Here is an 18,032-nt window from a genome sequence, read left to right as displayed (position 1 = left end):
TAAATAACGAAGTAAATTCTTTTTAATGTCTCTTTTGTCAGTCTCTTCCATTCTTATTGCTACCATCCTAGTTCATACATTTTTGCCTCATACCTATGCTGTTAAATTTTTCTCCCGACTACTCTTTCTGTTTCCCTTTTCTTTCAGTCAAGTCAGCTCTATACTGTAAGCATTAACCTTCCTGAAACTATGCTTTTGTTATGATTTTCACCAGGTTAAAAATGTTGAGTGGCTTCTCATTTTCTAAAAGGTAAAGTCCAGTTGTGTTGGCTGAGATTGAAAGTGCTGTACATTTCTTTCCAACCAGCATTTTTTTAGTATCTCTTTGAACCAGAGACTCCTAGTGCTAAGTGTGATCAAGTTGAACAGACAGAGTAGTTGTTCAGATGAGTTCAGAGTCTTGTGAGACAGAAGACAGATATGTAAACAGATGAATTGATGTAATAGAATGTGGTAACTGCTCTTGAATTACGAATGTAGATACATGTCCATTATGCATTTAATTAAATGTAAAAAAGAGCTGTGATATTTTTAGGAAACCCATTTCTCAGTCATCACAAGTTAAAGTTGTGACTTGATTAAAACCTGTTAAAATTCAGTAGAAACAAAGGCATGCATTTACCTGTATGCTAAAGGCACAAAAAACTAAGAAGAATGGCCTTTTCTTTGCCCAAGTATTGTGCAGATAAAGTTGGTTTGAACATGTCCCTAAACTGACTTTGCCAGGAACTGGCCAGGCCATCTCTTTCTTTTTGGAGCAGATCAACCTGCCAGAAGTCAGAAGTAAACTTGTTTTGGTTTGTAAATTAGACATATGAATGATAGACAATGATGACCCATTGGAAAAGGGTCATTATCCTTGCAGATGAAACCAAAAGTATGCTCTTTAAGGATGAGAAATGAGAAACTGACCAGTCACTAACTCATTTAAGCCATGCAGCCTCCTGTTACAGTATGTATTGTTATGTCCATTTTATAGATAAAGAACTGAAGTTCAAAGGTTAAATTGATCAAAGAGCAAGTGGCAGAGCCAGGATGCAAACTCAGCTCTGTCAGATTCCAAAATCCATGTGCTTTCCACTATAACACATTGTCTCCCGGCAGAATTACTGTCCCTGAAGAACCATAGAACAAAAATTGACAGGCTTGTTGTTGGTAGTATTCAACTGATACTAAATTGTTAAAGTTTTTTAAGTCAGTTATCTGACTTAGAAGATTAGAAGACAAAACAACATTACCAGTTATATTTCTGTTAGAGGATTATTTGTAGTTTTTTTTTTTGCAATTCAGATAAAGTCAGGTTCTGGGCATAGCTAAAACACAGATTCCTTAACTATTTGGTGGTTAATCCTTCATACCATACTCTGTGGAGTTTCTTCCCAGTGTGGAATCTTAGTGGAATCAGTGACGTCATCATCCTACATTAGCATTTGAAGGGTTTGCGATCCAGGCTGCCTCTAGAATTGTGGCCCATGAATCATCTTACTGAAAATAATCAATCTACGTGTAATTGTTCCCTTGTTGTGGTATTTTACAAGTTATGGTGACATTATTTCAGAAAAGCAAAAATTTGGGGGACTGATGGACAGACAGTAGAGACGGTCAGATACATATTTGATTGAAATCATGTTACAATTTCATTTAAACGAAATAAAGCCATCTAACAAATTATGTAGAAATGATTCGGCCGGGTGCAGTGGCTCATGCCTGTAATCCCAGCACTTTGGGAGGCCGAGGCAGGCGGATCGCCTGAGGTCAGGAGTTCCAGACCAGCCTGACCAAAATGGAGAAACCCCATCTCTACTAAAAATACAAAATTAGCCAGGCATGGTGGCACATGCCTGTAATCCCAGCTACTTGGGAGGCTGAGGCAGGAGAATCTCTTGAACCCTGGAGGCGGAGGTTGAGGTGAGACAAGATTGTGCCATTGCACTCCAGGCTGGGCAACAAGAGCAAAACTCCATCTCAAAAAAAACAAAAATTTTATTATTATTACCAGTCTCCTGGTAATAATATTCTGATGTTAAAAGACATTCTTTTTTAAAATGTTCAATAATAAAATATTTATTAATATAAAACTTGTTATTCGTTTTCATTAACATCCATTCCAGTAGCTTAACTAATGTAGTTCTAGTTTGGCCTTGTCTCAGATGAGAATACTTGAGGTGGTGTAAACAGATACCCAAGTAGACAGACCTTTTGTTTTTGTTTTTGTTTTAAGATGGAGGCTTGCTGTGTCTCCCAGGCTGGGGTGCAGTGGTGCAATCTCAGCTCACTGCAATCTCCACCTCCTGGGTTCAAACAATTCTCTTTCCTCAGCCACCTGAGAATCTGGGATCACAGGTGTGTGCCACCACGCCCAGCTAATTTTTGTATTTTTAGTAGAGATGGGGTTTCACCATGTTGGCCAGGCTGGTCTTGAACTCTTGACCTCAGGTGATCTGCCTGCCTCGGCCTTCCAAAGTGCTGGGATTACATGCGTGAGCCACTGCACCCAGCCCAGACCTGTTTTTAATAACTTTGCGCTAATGTTCTCATTTGAGGGAAAAGATATTTGAATGTTTGTTTATGGGCATAAGGCTACTTCCTTCTTTTCTTCAGTATACATATAAATCTTGCTGATACCATATATGAGAGACAGAGAAAGAGACAGATGTGTACACACACACACTTACACATTCACACTCACAGAGAGATACAGCACAGTTGCATGAGTCTTAGAACTAAGCAAAATAAAAACCTGATACCTATTATGTTGTCGCAGAAAGCAAATTAGACTGGATCTTAAAAAGACATGTGTGTTAGACCTAGTTTTATTTAACTGTATTCACATTAGCAACTCTGGCCTCTGTAAAATGAGAGTGCTGAATTAGATTATTGCTGAGGCTCCTTCCAGCTTTGTGGATCATTCTTTAGCTGAGGTTTTTCCACCATACAATTCCTAAGGCTGATAAAATGAGAGGATCAGATGTAAGCAGTGGTTACCAAGGGAGTCTCTGGAGTCAGTTTACCTGGGTTCACATCCCATTTCTACCACATACTAGCTGTGAGGCTTTGAGCAAGTTTTTTAGCCTCTGTGCCTCAGGTTTCTCATCTGTTAAATGAGGAGGATGATGATAATGATGAATTTGTTGGGGATGGTTGTAGCATATCACCTAAGGTTGTTGTGAAGACTGAATTAGTTAATACCTGTACATGTCAAGTACTTAGAACACTGTCTGGCATACATTAATGTTTAGCTCAATAAATGTTTATCTTTTTTTCATTATTACTATTATTGTTTAAATTCTTCTTAGAAAACTATGCTATAGAACTCTGAAGTGGTGATGATTATTGCTGATGGTGTATCATAATTAATTTCTCTATTAAGCATAGATCCAGATAATCTGGTAACCTGGAATTTGCTTTAATATAAATAGAGCACTATGTATTTGAATAGAGTACTACAGTGTTATAAATGTTGACCCTAAAAATTACTAGCTTAATTATAGAGCTGATCTCTTGAGGCCTACTTCAAAGTCTATGTTGGCAGTATTGTATAAATAAGCATCTTGATCCCTTGGCACCATTGTAATTTCTTTGTAAGTGCACTATTCATATTATATTTCAGGATAGCTCAAAACATCCTTCCTCGTGGGATCCCGAAATTGATTTTCTCTAAAAATGTTCCCAAACCGTTCTGTTTTATATAATGCTATCTATAGTGTGGCTGGGAAAAAACAGACTGATAAGGCAAAATAAGGCATTCTGAGAAATACTATGTTGTAGTGCTGTCATGATAAGAGGAAGGCTTAGATCCCCCTTACTTACAATTAGATTAGATCAGATCTAGTTGTTCTAACAGTCTGTCAAAGTAGTTAGTGGTTAACATGTTGCGTGAGTTTGCTAGGGCTGCCATAACAAAGTACCACAGATGGGGTGGCTTAAAAAATAGAAATTTATTTTTTCACAATTCTGGAGCCTAGAAGTCTGAGATCAATGTGTGGGCAAGATTGGTTTCTTCTGAGGCATCTCTTCTTGGCTTATAAAGATGTCTGTGTTCACATTGTCTTCACTCTGACCCATATATCTCTGTTTCCTCTTCTTATAAGACACCAGTCATATTGGATTAGAGCCCACCCTAATGACCTCATTTTAACTTAATTATCTCTTTAGAGATCCTGTTTCCAAATTCAGTCACATTTTGAGGTACTTGGGCTTAGAACTTCAACATACGAATTTTGGGAGGTACAATTCAGCCTGTGTTATGTATATTTAACACATGTATTGTAGTAATCCAAATATTCCAGTAATATCTTTCACCTTCAACTGAGAGAAGCTTGATTTGAGATATAATAAATCTTATACTGTTTAATATTGGAATTGAATAAAATGAGATTAGTTATCATACCTTAATTTTAGAACTTTTGTAAATAGTAACAAAACGGCTTTCTTTTCTTTTTTCTTTTTTCTTTTTTTTTTTTTTTTTTTTTTTGAGACAGGGTCTCGTTGTACTGCCCAGGCTGGAGTGCAGTGGCGTAATCTTGCTTCACTGCAACCTCCACCACCTGGGCTCGCCGCAATTCTCCTGCCTCAGCCTACCAAGTAGCTGGGACTACAGGAACACGCCACCATGCCTGGCTAATTTTTGTATTTTTTGTAGGGACGGGATTTTGCCATGTTGTCCAGGCTGGTCTCAAACTTCTGAGCTCAGGTTATCTGCCAGCCTCAGCCTCCCAAAGTGCTGGGATTACAGGCGTGAGCCACGGCCTTCAAAAACAGCTTTCTTTAACAAATGTACAAAAGATCTGCTTTTCTTAACCAGAAAATTCTTTTTTTATTTATTTATTTTTTTATTATTTTTTGTAGAGACAAGGCCTTGCTATTGCCCAGGCTGGCCTTGAACTCCTGGCCTCAATTGATCCTCCTGCTTTGGCCTCCCAAAATGCTGAGATTATAGGCATAAGCCACCACACCCAGCCAGAAAATTATTTTCTAGTAGCACGTTGATATGTTTTGCTTCCTAGCCTAACCTTTAAATGCCAAAGAGGAATGAAAGGGACCATTTAGAATGTTGTCACTCTTTTATTCCAAATGAATAAATAATCCTTCTGAAAAATTAGAATCTTAAATATTTTGAGATAGTCAAGGTAGTGTGTCAACACCTTCTACCCCCGATATGAGGTTGTTTTGAATACATTTTAATTTTTTGTTAAGGAGCAACCCGATTAACTGAAGCTTTGAATGCATTTTTTAAAATAGCAGTGCATTTCTGTTCATAGTCAGATTTAGTGTTTGTAAATGTGGCAAGTTTCTTTTTTATTATTCTTTCATGTATACTGGGTTTTAAGAAAGTGCATGATCTAGTGGGAAACTATCAAAAACACCCATTTCACCTGTCCATCTTGGCTCTTTGAGTTTTAAGAATTTACTGGCCCCCTGTATTTTGGCTTGGCTTATATGTATTGAAAGAGTCTTTACGGGCTGGGCGTGGTGGTCACACCTATAATCCCAGCACTTTGGGAGGCTGAGGCGGGCGAATCACTTGAGGTCAGGAGTTCAAGACCAGCCTGGCCACATGTTGAGACACCGTCTCTACTAAAAATACAAAAGTTAGCCAGGCATGATAGCATTGCCCTGTAGTCCCAGCTACTTAGGAGGCTGAGGCAGGAGAATCACTTAAACTGCAGAGGCAGAGGTTGCAGTGAGCCAAGATTGCGCCACTGCACTCCAGCCTGGGCAACCGAGTGAGGCTGTATCTCAAAAGAAAAGAAAAGAAAAGAATCTTTACATAATTGGAGTCAATCTCCTTTATATCTTTGCTCACTGATCACTAATCACTTTGCTCACCAATACTAAAAACTCACTGAATTACCTTAATCTGAGTTATTTGTAGTCCAAATATAAATTTCTTAAATTTGATAGCTGAGTATAAATTTCTTAAGTTTGATATCTGAGTATATAATTAAAAAGTGATTTTTATCCAGTGTGGCAAGAATGATCTCCTAGGTTAAATTACTGATTAAAAAAATTAGTCCAGTTGATTTATTTAAATAGATCTATATAGATTTTTTTGAGGCATTTCTATGTCAGGAACTATCTAAAGCCTCATCTAAAAATGTTGTTTTCCTACCTTACGTGGAAAAACCTACCACCTGGAAAGAAAGAAAGCCTCAGTTCTATGTAGATATGCTCACACCCAGATAATAGAGAGACAAACATCTTGCTTGTACTCCACCCTGCCCTGCCCTGTCCTGCCCTGTCCTACTGTTTACATAGCTATAGAAGCTGTTTGGGGTGTTTCTTTTTCTGCCACTCAGTCTCTATATGATAAAATGGCAGCAATGCTTGTTATCTTATGGAATTAAGTCAGAATTCCAGAGCAGAAACTGGGACTTCTTCAAGGAAAAAAAAAAAAAGCATAACCGAAACCAGAATGAGTGGAGCTTGGATAATATCCAGAAAGGGGAAAATATCAGAATAAAATGAACAGAGCCCAAGCCCTATCAACATACTTCTAGGCAAAATCAGTACTACAATTAAGGAGGCACAGTGGGGTAGTCGGGGGGATGCAGTTTTTAATACCCATAACTTCTGACTATTGGCACAATAAAGTTCATCTAGAAAAGACTCATGCTCTCCTGGCTATTGGCCTAAGGTTTCATCGTGGGATGAAACCTGTGAATAGACCAAATGGTATGCTGGGCAGGCTCATTTGAAATCACTTATTGATAACATAAAAATAAGTGTAGGCCGGGCACAGTGGCTCACACCTGTAATCCGAGCACTTTGGGCGGCCGAGGCAGGTGGATCACCTGAGGTCAGGAGTTTGAGACCAGCCTGACCAACATGGAGAAACCCCATCTCTACTAAAAATGCAAAGTTAGCTGGGCGTGGTGGCGCATGCCTATAATCTCAGCAACTCAGAAGGCTGAGGTAGGAGAATCACTTGAACCTGGGAGGCGGAGGTTGTGGTGATCAAGATCGTGCCATTGCACTCCAGCCTGGGCAACGAGAGCGAAACTCCATCTCAAAAAAAAAAAGTGTTATACTTAGCCCTTAAATGGGTTTATTTTTCCAGACTATTAAAGTATCTTTTTTAAAGATAAATATCTTTATCTTTTTTATTGTATATATTTATATGTGTATTTTTTATTGAGAAAACTATAAAGCTTAATATAGCTATAGCTGGCTATACCACAGTGTATGGTAATGTATCCAGACAATTTGTCTACAGGTGGTTTTTATTTCAGATTTATAGACTGTAGCATTCCTTAGAAATATCTGTCTAAACTCTGAGGAAAGTTGGGTCTTGGAAGGAATGAGCTGAGCATTTAGTTGAAATGATCTTGTCCTTCAGAGTCACTGATGATGAAAATGACAAGTGACAGCTTACTTAGAAAATAAGTAGGAAATGAGTCCATAGACTCATAGAAATATCTGTGTCTAAACTCTAAGGTAATTTGGGTCTTGGAAGGAATGAGCTGAGCATCTAGTTGAACTGATCTTATCCCTCAGTCACTGATGATGAAAATGACAAGTGACAGCTTACTTAGAACACGAGTAGGGAATGAGTCTATAGACACAATGTGGCATACCAAATATCCGTCAATCATATTTCTGATAATGAATATAGGGCTAGAAATACGCTTTTTCTGAATATCCTTGGCCACATAATTCTGCCCATATATTGGGCAGAAATTGCTGGAATAGCTTATTCAGTGGTTTGTGTATATGTTGTTGGGTCTATCTATATTCTTGACTGTTTAACAAACTCATACTTCCTGTCCTAACTTGAGAGATTTGTAATTAGTTTAATTACTGATTCTTGTTTTAATGAAGCAACCAAGGACTTATTGCAGCATTATTTCTTCCTTTGACACTGTCCCCATTTGACTGTTAGGTTTCAGCAACTCAAATGGGCTTTCAGACTTAGTGCCTTAAAATACAAAACAAAGATTACATTTTATCAAATAAAAGTGAAGGCCTATCATTTTTAATAAAATTTTTTGGGCCTAATACACTGTTAGGAAATCATAAACAAAAAAATTACGTATAATTTAACATTTAACATCTGATCATAAATGTGAAAGAGTAGAAGCTGAGGATGCGTAATCAACCTTATAGACAAAGTCGAGATGCTAAGAGGCTGATTTGTTTGTTTATGGATTGTTGGGAGGTGAGGAGATGAGAATTTTCCTTATATGAATTTGGCAGTTTAAAAATTTCCGTTGTAATTATTATTTTTTTCTTTTTTTTTTTCTTTTCTTTTTTTTTTTTTTTTTTTTTGAGACGGAGTCTCACTCTGTCGCCCAGGCTGGAGTGCAGTGGCATGATCTCAGCTCACTGCAAGCTCTGCCTTCCAGGTTCACGCCATTCTCCTGCCTTAGCCTCAGGAGTAGCTGGGACCACAGGCACCCGCCATTACGCCCGGCTAAATCTAAGTGCATTGTGCTTAAGTCATGGTGATTCAAGCAAATAGGTTTTTGTCATTTCAGAAAGAGAAAAGTCAGAAGTTAAAATGGCAGTGGACATCTTAAAGTAGGAAAGATCTCAAAAGCCTCTACCTTTCCTTATTTTAGTTACCACAGGGAAGTCAGATTCCTGGTATTTTTCATATATTATTCAACTTCAACTTGAAGAACTGGCTATTTTCTTCTTTCTTGTCATTATCAACCTACAGCTGTCAGACCTCATCAGTGATAACAGTTGACATTAATGGGATTTACCAAATTGTTTATAGTATAATCACATGAACAATAGATTTCTCCTTATTTTGCAGCATTGGACACATTTCCACCATGCTAATGGCATTTTAAATGTATTTGGCAATTTTCCCAATTTTTTACTGAAGAAAACTTGAAGAGTTTATACTTGAGGACTGAAGTGTGATTCTGCTGATTGTCAGGTCAGTATCACCCCCACCTCCAAGAATATCACTGCTCTCCTAAAATCTAATGCAGTTTTACTATCCATTCTTTTATATTTCAGGCAAAAATTTATTGCATTGTCCTATATATTGAGATTACATTCAAATGCATAGAACAGAAGGAATTGTTAAATTTTAATACTTATAAATAATGGTTATTGGAATATGCAAAAACAGATCTGTTGGTTCTTACATTACACAGCAGTGGCCTTTCTTTCCTTCTGTGTAATATTTGTATTGTATTCATGTAGACACTAAGCTGAGTTGGTATTTTTTTTTTTTTTTGAGACAGAGTCTCACTCTGTTGACCAGGCTAGAATGCAGTAGCGTGATTTCGGCTCACTGCCATCTCCACCTCCCAGGTTCAAGCTATTCTCCTGCCTCAGCCTCTCGAGTAGCTGGGACTACAGGTGTACACCACCACATCCAGCTAATTTTTTGTATTTTAAGTAGAGACAGGGTTTCACCATGTTGGCCAGGCTGATCTTAAACTCCTGACCTCAAGTAATCTGCCTGCCTCCACCTCCCAAAGTGCTGGGATGGGATTACAGGCACGAGTAACCATGCCCACCTGAGTTGGGACATATTAGTGAAATGTTCCAGTTATTAACATTTGTGTGCAGAAGTGATTTGTAAACACAGAGATAATAAAAGAATTCTTTGTCATTGACGAGGAATAGAACTTTTTCTTGCCTGGGCTGAACTGTTTTGTAATTAAAGTGACTCTGAAGATTGTTTTAATTTTACTCTTTTACAAGGATGTATATTTATCATAACAGATTAAAGACTTTTTTCATTTTACATGTCAAAGACTTTAGGTACAATGTAATTTAGTTCTTTGTATATGTACCTCTTATTTTTATTTAATTAGACTCTAACAAATAATACTTGATTTTTACTTAGAAGCTTAAAATGGAACCAAGAAGGACTTCCCAATTGCAAAAGGAGAGCTGAAGTTATTTCTGAGGTCATCGATCTTGGCTGTCTGCAATTTTTGATAGTGCCTTTCTTAAATTCTTTTGAAAAATGAGACAGGGTAATAGTTACTAATAATGAAACCATTAATAATGAAACCAGGTATCAGCAATGTGGTAAGATGTTCTACATTTATTAACTCAATCTTCATAGCAGCCCTGTGAGTTAATATTATCATCCCCCTTTCACAGATTAGAAAACAGAGTCAGATAACTTGCCCAGTCACACAACTAGGAAGATGCAGATGTGGCATCTGACTACCAAGCTACATGTTCTTTCCAATATAACCTCTTATAAAGTGTAGCTTTATTAGGTTTGTTAGAATTTTTTTGTTTAGTTTTTAGTTTTTAGTTTTAAAATAAATGTTATGAGATATATCCCTGATACTAAAATGAACATCATTTACTAGTTGCTAAAATTCACTTGTTAGAAAATAGAGGTCGGCACGGTGGCTCACACCTTTAATCTCAGTGCTTTGGGAGGCCAAGGTGGGCAGATCATCTGCGGTCAGGAGTTGGAGACCAGCTTGGCCAACATGGTGAAACCCCATCTCTACTAAAAATACAAAAATTAGCTGGGCATGGTGGCATGTGCCTGTAATCCCAGCTACTTCGGAGGCTGAGGCAGGAGAATCGCTTGAACCCGGGAGGCAGAGGTTGCAGTGAGCCGAAACTGCACCATTGCTCTCCAGCCTGGGCAACAAAAGCGAAACTCTGTCTCAAAATAAATAAATAAATAAATAAATAGCCCAGGTGTAGTGGCTCACGCCTGTAATCCTAGCACTTTGGGAGACTGAGGTGGATGGGTCACCTGAGATCAGGAGTTCAAGACGAGCCTTGCCAACATGGTGAAACCCCGTCTCTACTAAAATACAAAAATTAGCCATGTATGATGGCAGGTACCTGTAATCCCAGCTACTCAGAGGCTGAGACTGGAGAATTACTTTAACGTGGGAGACGGTGGTTGCAGTGAGCCGAAATCACCCCACTGCATTCCAGCCTGGGCAACTAAGACTCCATTTCAAAAAAAGAAAATTAGCAATTAGAGCTGAGGTTACATTGAAGATGTTTTACTGCGCTTTAAAAGGCTTGTGCAGCGTGTCTTGGAACACAATCTAACAACAAAGTGAAGTATGCATTTTATACATGTTCACTTAAAAGCAGTAGCTCTGGAAGGAATCACTTCTTTTTTTGTGTGGCCCCTAAAATTTAGTAAGAGTGATAAATTACTGGAGGATGTGTGAACTGGTCATATTGTGATTCATTTTCCTTAAGAGTGGCAATTTGGAAATAAAAAGTGGAGAGAGAAATATTTGTTCTACTTTGGAAATTATAAAGTATATCTTAACCGTACACACTGGTCAGAAGGCCCTTCCAAGATTGTACAGCAGTCTAACTTCTATCTTTATGTGTTTTATGAGAATTAGTCTTGTAGAAAGGATTGAGCTTGTGCCATGCAATTTGCCATTTAACATACTTTGGAACATGCAGATTCTCAGAGAAATGTGAACTTATTAAGTCAGATAAATTCAGTTTGTAGTAGCCTAGCCAATTAAGATGTTTAAATAGGCCTGACACAGTGGCTTATGCCTGTCATTCCTGCACTTTGGGAGGATAAGGTGGGAGGACCGCTTGAGCCCAGGAGTTTGAGTCCAGTCTGGGCAACACAGGAAGACCCCATTTCTACAAACAATAAAAAATAAATTAACCAGGCATGGTGGCATGTATCAGTGATCCTAGCTGCTTGGGAAGCTGAGGCAGGAGAATCGCTTGAGCCCAGGAGGTTGAGGCTACAGTGAGCCATGTTTGCACCACTACACTCCAGCCTGGGTGACAGAGCAAGACCCTGTCTTAAAAAAAAAAAATGTTTAAACATTATACTTTGAGAATTCATTTGAAAGTAAGTTTGCATATAGTTGAATTAAGTCTATTTTACTATATAAAATATAAATATTGTGATAGCTATTGTCTGTGAAGGTAGACAATTTAAAAGAAAAATTTCTCCCGTACTCCCAGCAACATTATCTCTTTGCCCAAATTTTATTTTAACCAATTGAATAGGGATATCAGAATGTTTTATATACAGTTTTGGAAATTGATTATCTAAAACTGGGAAATCTTTTGATGGTCTAACCATTTTTCAGAGAAATGGTATTCATTATAACACAATTTTACCTGAAAAATTAGTGGCTAATTTTTTTTTTTTTTTTTTGAGACAGAGTCTCACTCTGTTGCCCAGGCTGGAGTACAGTGGCGTGGTCTTGGCTCACTCCAATCTTCGCCTCCTGGGTTCAAGTGATTCCCCTGCCTCAGCCTCCTGAGTAACTGGGGCTACAGGCGCTCACCACCATGCCCAGCTAATGTTTTGTATTTCAGTAGAGACAGGGTTTCACCATGTTGGCCAGGATGGTCTCCATCTCCTGACTTTGTGATCCGCCCACCTCAGCCTCCCAAAGTGCTAGGATTACAGGCGTGCGCCACCGCGACCAGCCCTAGTGGCTAATTCTTTCTGAGATTTTTCTAGGATGTTTGTTTGTAAACATGTCTGGAGGAAATACGAAAAATTGATCTTTGTGAGTGGTAGTGAAATCAATAATTAAAGTGAATTTTATTTTCTGTTGCTGCTCAGTTTGTGATTAACATCAGAAAACTTATATTTCTATTTAATTGCAACTATTTCCTTTATTAAGGCATTTGATACTATAATTGCCCTTATCTCTCACTTTATTTTTTCTTTAATTGTATCAAATTAACGATGTCTTTGGAGATTGTCTGATTGTTACCTTTGTTTTAGGCTTTCAAGATGAATCTGGAAAAACTCAGCAAGCCTGAACTCCTGACACTATTTAGTATTCTTGAAGGAGAGCTTGAAGCAAGGGACCTTGTTATAGAAGCCTTAAAGGTATGTTAAAAAAAAAAAAAAAAAGAGAGGTCATCATACATTTTGAAAGTCATTCATTGGTTGTAATTTATTTATAAGGTATTTCTGTAGTTTCCATTGAAGTTGAATGGAGGACAGATACTTGGATAGGTAGCCACCTACATGGTGTGATATTAGGGACACTGGTGAAACCTTTGTGTTTTCAAAATAGTTGCCTTAGTTTCTCGATCCAATGTCTAGACCTTGAACTTCATTCTTTTTGAGACCGAATGTCACTCTGTCACCAGGCTGAGGTACAGTGGTGCTGTCTTGGCTTACTGCAACTTCTGCCTCCTGCGTTCAAGTGCCTGCGCCAGCCTCCCGAGTGGCTGGGACTACCGGCACACACCACCACGCCCAGCTAATTTTTGTATTTTTAGTAGAGACAGGGTTTCACCATGTTGGCTAGGATGGTCTCGATATCTTGACCTGGTGATCCACCCCCACCCTCGGCCTCCCAAAGTGCTGAGATTACAGGCGTGAGCCACCGCGCCCGGTAGAACTTCATTCTTTTAGTTTAGTGGCCCTTAGCTGTTTTTGAATGCTACCCCTTTTAGATTTGGTAAGACCAACTTCCTAATAAATGTATATACATCCATATATCAGAATTTGAAATATAGTTATCTGAGAGATCAGGGATCCCATGAAAACATCCACGGATTCCTTGGACCCCAGATTAAGAATTCTTACTTTTGGTAGTTTTAGCCCATTTCTAATTCTCACCACTAATTGCCTATTGTTATTCTCACTTCTTTCCCCCATTTATCGTCTGTCTCAATCCCTTCATAATTAGGATAGGAGTGGGGGTGACAGCTGCCTCTAATGGAAAAATCAGAGGATGACCTTGTTTTCTCTTTTATAGTTTTACCAAGATAATGTCTCTGCTTTTCAGCCTTAGAAACTGTACAAACCTGTAGTGGTTTATATCTCTGTTTACTAATCACTGTATCCTCAGTACCCAGCTTAGTGCCAGGCATGTAGATGCTCAGTAAATGTTTGTTGAACAAATGAAATGATTGCACCATTGTGGTGTGTTACTTTAAAAGACTACCATAATACTTCTAAGTGGATGTTGTGAATTACTAAATTTTAAAGCCTCTTCTTATGTGCTCTGCAGCATACACTGCCTTCTGGTTTTAATGTTAACAGATGCTTAGATGCTTTTTGCACATGTTTTCCTAAAATATATTTTTTTCTGCATGAATCCAATTTTGGTTACTATAGGCAGTTCTGATAAGTTGAAAGAGAAGCCTGAGAAGCAAGAGCTAAAATTAAGGGAGCATTTTGATATAAGATACCATTCAGAATCAGGCACAAGTGTTGTATTTAGTCTGTGTATGGTCTGTAGGTGATAAAATTATTCTGAGGCTTAACTCTGTGCAGTTTAGGTGAAATGAATAGCTTCACCAGAAGTGACACATATTTAAACAATCTATTGTTAGATAAAATAGGGGGCAGCTGGGATTAAAATTGTTTCAATCCTTTGAGAAAAGTAACTGCCATAGCATTCTTTAAACTGAATGTCATTTTATCTATGGAGTTTTGGGGATTTTTTTATTGTTATTTGTTTTGGTTCTCCAATATATCATGATTTTACTGCATTATTTGTATAGCTTTTGCTTAACAATAAACACTTGTTGGACTTTATGAACTAATATGGCAACTTACTAATTTTCTTCCTTTTAATATTGGTTCCTAAATGATGCTTAGTGGGTTGAAAAGGTTTTGGTCTTTGTTCTAAATAGCTATGATTTGTTTTTCTTTTGTTTTGCTTCCAGTAAAAAAAAAAAAAAAAAAAAATCTTTTTATTTTCTCCCTAGCTTCAAAATAGATTTTTGTCTGTACATAAAATCTATTCTTTAACCTTATATCTCTAAACAAAACCATATGGCTTACTGTCACTTCTCTGGCAAGGCTTGAGTTTCTTTCGGGATATGTTGTAAAGCTCCCATAGGCTATAAGTTGACCTTACCTGTAGAGTTAGAATTGTAAAAGAGCTATATTCCTATTCCAAAATTTCTGCAAAGTGCCAGATTGCAGCTATGCTCTTCTAGAGCCCCCATAATTATGTTCTTTTTCTTCCCAGAAGCCTCCTCACTCACTCTCTGTTGCAGCCAAGACATGTTTGGCATAGAACCAGGGAAAGCCAATAGAAAATAATTTAACAAATTATTCAGTGTCTTGTGTATTTCAAATCTAATTGTTACAGAGGGGACCTATACTATATTTCGTCCTAATTAAATTTTATTTAAAGTGGTTTTCTGATTTAAAAGGAATCATGTCAGAAAAAAAAAAACCTTCTTTATGAACATCTTTCCCTTTTATTACTTTAATTTCATGAATAAGAACACTAAAGGAATACCCTCTACAAAGAAAGAAAATTACATTGCTCATGAACTGTCTGGGGGAAGCAGAGAGTGGAACCACACAGTTCAGCAGGAAAGCCTCAGTTCATTAATTCCAAGCAAATCTAGTAAATGGCTTCCTACCATAGTCTGTGATTGCTCCAGAGGAGAATAAAGGAAGGTTAATCAGTGATCATTTTTAAAAACCTGAAAAATAGATTTGACTGCTAATAAAATTTAGATTAAATAGTTTATTTCTGAATATTCCACATCAGGTATATTACATCTGCACATCTTAGATCTGATGCAAAGCTGCACTAAATGGCTTCTGTGACTAAATAGAATCCACCTTGCATTTATTGGTATCACTTTATTTTAAAGCATTCTTTAAATCATCTATACAATTGATAAATGGTGAAATATTACAGCTTTCATGTGGAATTAAGGAGTCTTGAATTCCTTTTCACTGATGCCTCAATCATAAAACAGGTATAACTCTTTTAAAACTGAGGATAGAACTTTGTTGTGTTTGGCCAAAGGCTGTTGCAAAATTCCCAAAGCAAGAAGATTTACAGGCAAAAATGTTGCAGACATGACAAAGTTAGAAGTATATTTAGAGTACGAGATTATGTAATACATCATTCTATAGGTTTAACTGTGAGTTTTTTCAGCCACAAAGGTTAAAATGAAAAAATCTAAATTTTATGTCTGTGTTGAAAGAAATAATTTACTTTCACTGAAAATATTCTTGAAAAAATAATCATAAGGATCTAATGACAGTGCCAGATACAGAAAACAAAATAAAAGTTACCATGGAAGGTGCTGTGGCTTAAGAACATCACAGCTATGATCATATAGTGGTTAGTACTCTGTGTTGTGCCTGCAGCAACCTCAGTTTGGATCCAAATTGTGGCACCAAAAATTAAAAAAAGATAACATCTCAAGTTCACTGTAAGTCCATAGTCTAACATCTGCTTTTGGTCATGGCCTTGTACTTATTATGGAAGCAGATTATTATAAAGACTGGTCTGAAATGGAAAAAGGTAAAATTGAACTTAGCAATCACCATACATTGTCCTATACTAATAAGCCTATGAAGGTAGTTTGCATTTTTTTAAAAAATCAGATATTAGCTTGCTTGATAACAGATCTTTGAAAGTCTTAAATGGACTCAAGTTGAAACATTCTTTGGCACCCATAAGCCTGGACCTAACAATACTTTGGCCAAAAATAATCCCATTTTAATAGATGGTTTTTAGGAAGAGCTTTTAAGATTGGGATGGGTGGTTTCAATCATTGAGAAAGATCACCTGAACACATGAACATAGGCTATAACTGACAGAAGTCCAATTTCTGTCTAGTTCCCAACTGGGATATAGGGTGAAAACAGAACTTTATTTAGGTTACTGAGTTATAAGGTTTTTATATTTACATTCATGACCTTTATTATAAAACATGTTAATGAATTAATCAGTGACCATTTGTGGCCGTGTTTTAATGTGTTTTTTAGAGTTGGAGTGGCTTCTTTTTTTTTTTTTGAGATGAAGTCTCGCTCTGTTGCCCAGGCTGGAGTACAATGGCATGATTTCAGTTCACTGCAGTCTCCGCTTCCTGAGTTCAAGCAATTCTCCTATCTCAGCCTCCGAGTAGCTGGGATTACAGGCATGCGCCACCATGCCCAGCTAATTTTTAAATATTTTTGTAGAGATGGGGTTTCACCGTGTTGGCCCGGCTGGTCTTGAACTCCTGACTCCTGATCCACCCGCCTCAGCCTCCCAAAGTGCTGGGATTACATGCGTGAGCCACCACACCCGGCCTGGAGTGGCTATTTTTATTCCTATGCTCTCTCTCTCTCTTCTTCTGGAGACAGAGTCTTACTCTGTCATCTAGGCTAGAGTACAGTGGCTGGAGTGCACAGCTCAGTGCAGCCTCAACCTGCTGGGCTTCAGTAATCCTCCCACCTCAGCCTCCTGAGTAACTGGGACTACAGGGGCTTGCCACTAAACCTGGCTAAGTTTTGTATTTTTTGTAGAGATAGGGTTTTGCCATGTTACCCAGGCTGGTCTCAAACTCCTCCTCAAGCAATTCTACTGTCCCAGCCTCCCAAAGTGCTAGGATTACAGGCATGAGCCACCGTGCCAGCCAGTTCCTGCTCTGTCTGAGTAAAGGTTATACATGGATTCCTGGCTTTTCAAAAAAGAAACATAAAGATAATTACTAGGCACTCTTCAAAACTATCAACCAGAATATTCAATTAAGTTTAGCTGTTAGGAACGTGAGCTTTCAAGTGAGATGGACTTAGGGTTTGAGCTCTGCCACTCAATTGTAGTGTGATCTTAGACAAATTATTTTACCTTGTAAGTTTTATCTGTAAAATGTTATGGTTATTATGAGGACCAGATGAGATAGCAAATGCTAATTGAAGTGCTCAGTGCTCATTTACTGTTAGTTATTATTATTAGAACATAGGTTCAAAGTCCAGCCATCCATTTAGGGACAAAGATACATTCCATAAAGCAAGAAATACTAATAAGGCCAGGCACTGTTGCTTATGCCTATAATCCCAGCACTTTAGGAGGCCGAGGCAGGAGGCATTATGTTGGCAAGGCTAGACTCAGACTCCTAGCCTGAAGTGCTGAGAGTCTGAGTCTAGCCTTGGCAACATAATGAGACCCCCTTTTCTTTTTTTTTTTTTTTTTTTTGAGACGGAGTCTCGCTCTGTCGCCCAGACTGGAGTGCAGTGGCGCGATCTCGGCTCACTGCAAGCTCCGCCTCCTGGGTTCACGCCATTCTCCTGCCTCAGCCTCCGGAGTAGCTGGGACTACAGGCGCCCGCCACCACGCCCGGCTAATTTCTTTTTGTATTTTTAGTAGAGACGGGGTTTC

At 38.1% G+C, this 18,032-nt stretch overlaps 1 protein-coding gene across 3 annotated transcripts in view; it reads left to right on the top strand.

Annotated features, from left to right (window-relative positions):
- The window catches only part of CTTNBP2NL (CTTNBP2 N-terminal like), a 117,265-nt gene that overhangs the window by 58,316 nt on the left and 40,917 nt on the right, over positions 1–18,032 (top strand). For all 3 annotated transcript variants that reach the window (XM_077968925.1, XM_015147066.3, NM_001257547.1), the window contains 2 exon segments: positions 8,762–8,887; positions 12,677–12,784. In XM_077968925.1, coding sequence (XP_077825051.1) covers positions 12,686–12,784 — 99 coding nt within the window. In that variant the 5' untranslated portion in view covers positions 8,762–8,887; positions 12,677–12,685.

Source organism: Macaca mulatta, chromosome 1 (assembly GCF_049350105.2).
Source record: "Macaca mulatta isolate MMU2019108-1 chromosome 1, T2T-MMU8v2.0, whole genome shotgun sequence".
Classification (NCBI taxonomy): Eukaryota; Metazoa; Chordata; class Mammalia; order Primates; family Cercopithecidae; genus Macaca; species Macaca mulatta.
The sequence above is the reverse complement of the archived record's forward strand: the minus strand, read 5'-3'. Positions and strand labels throughout refer to the sequence as shown.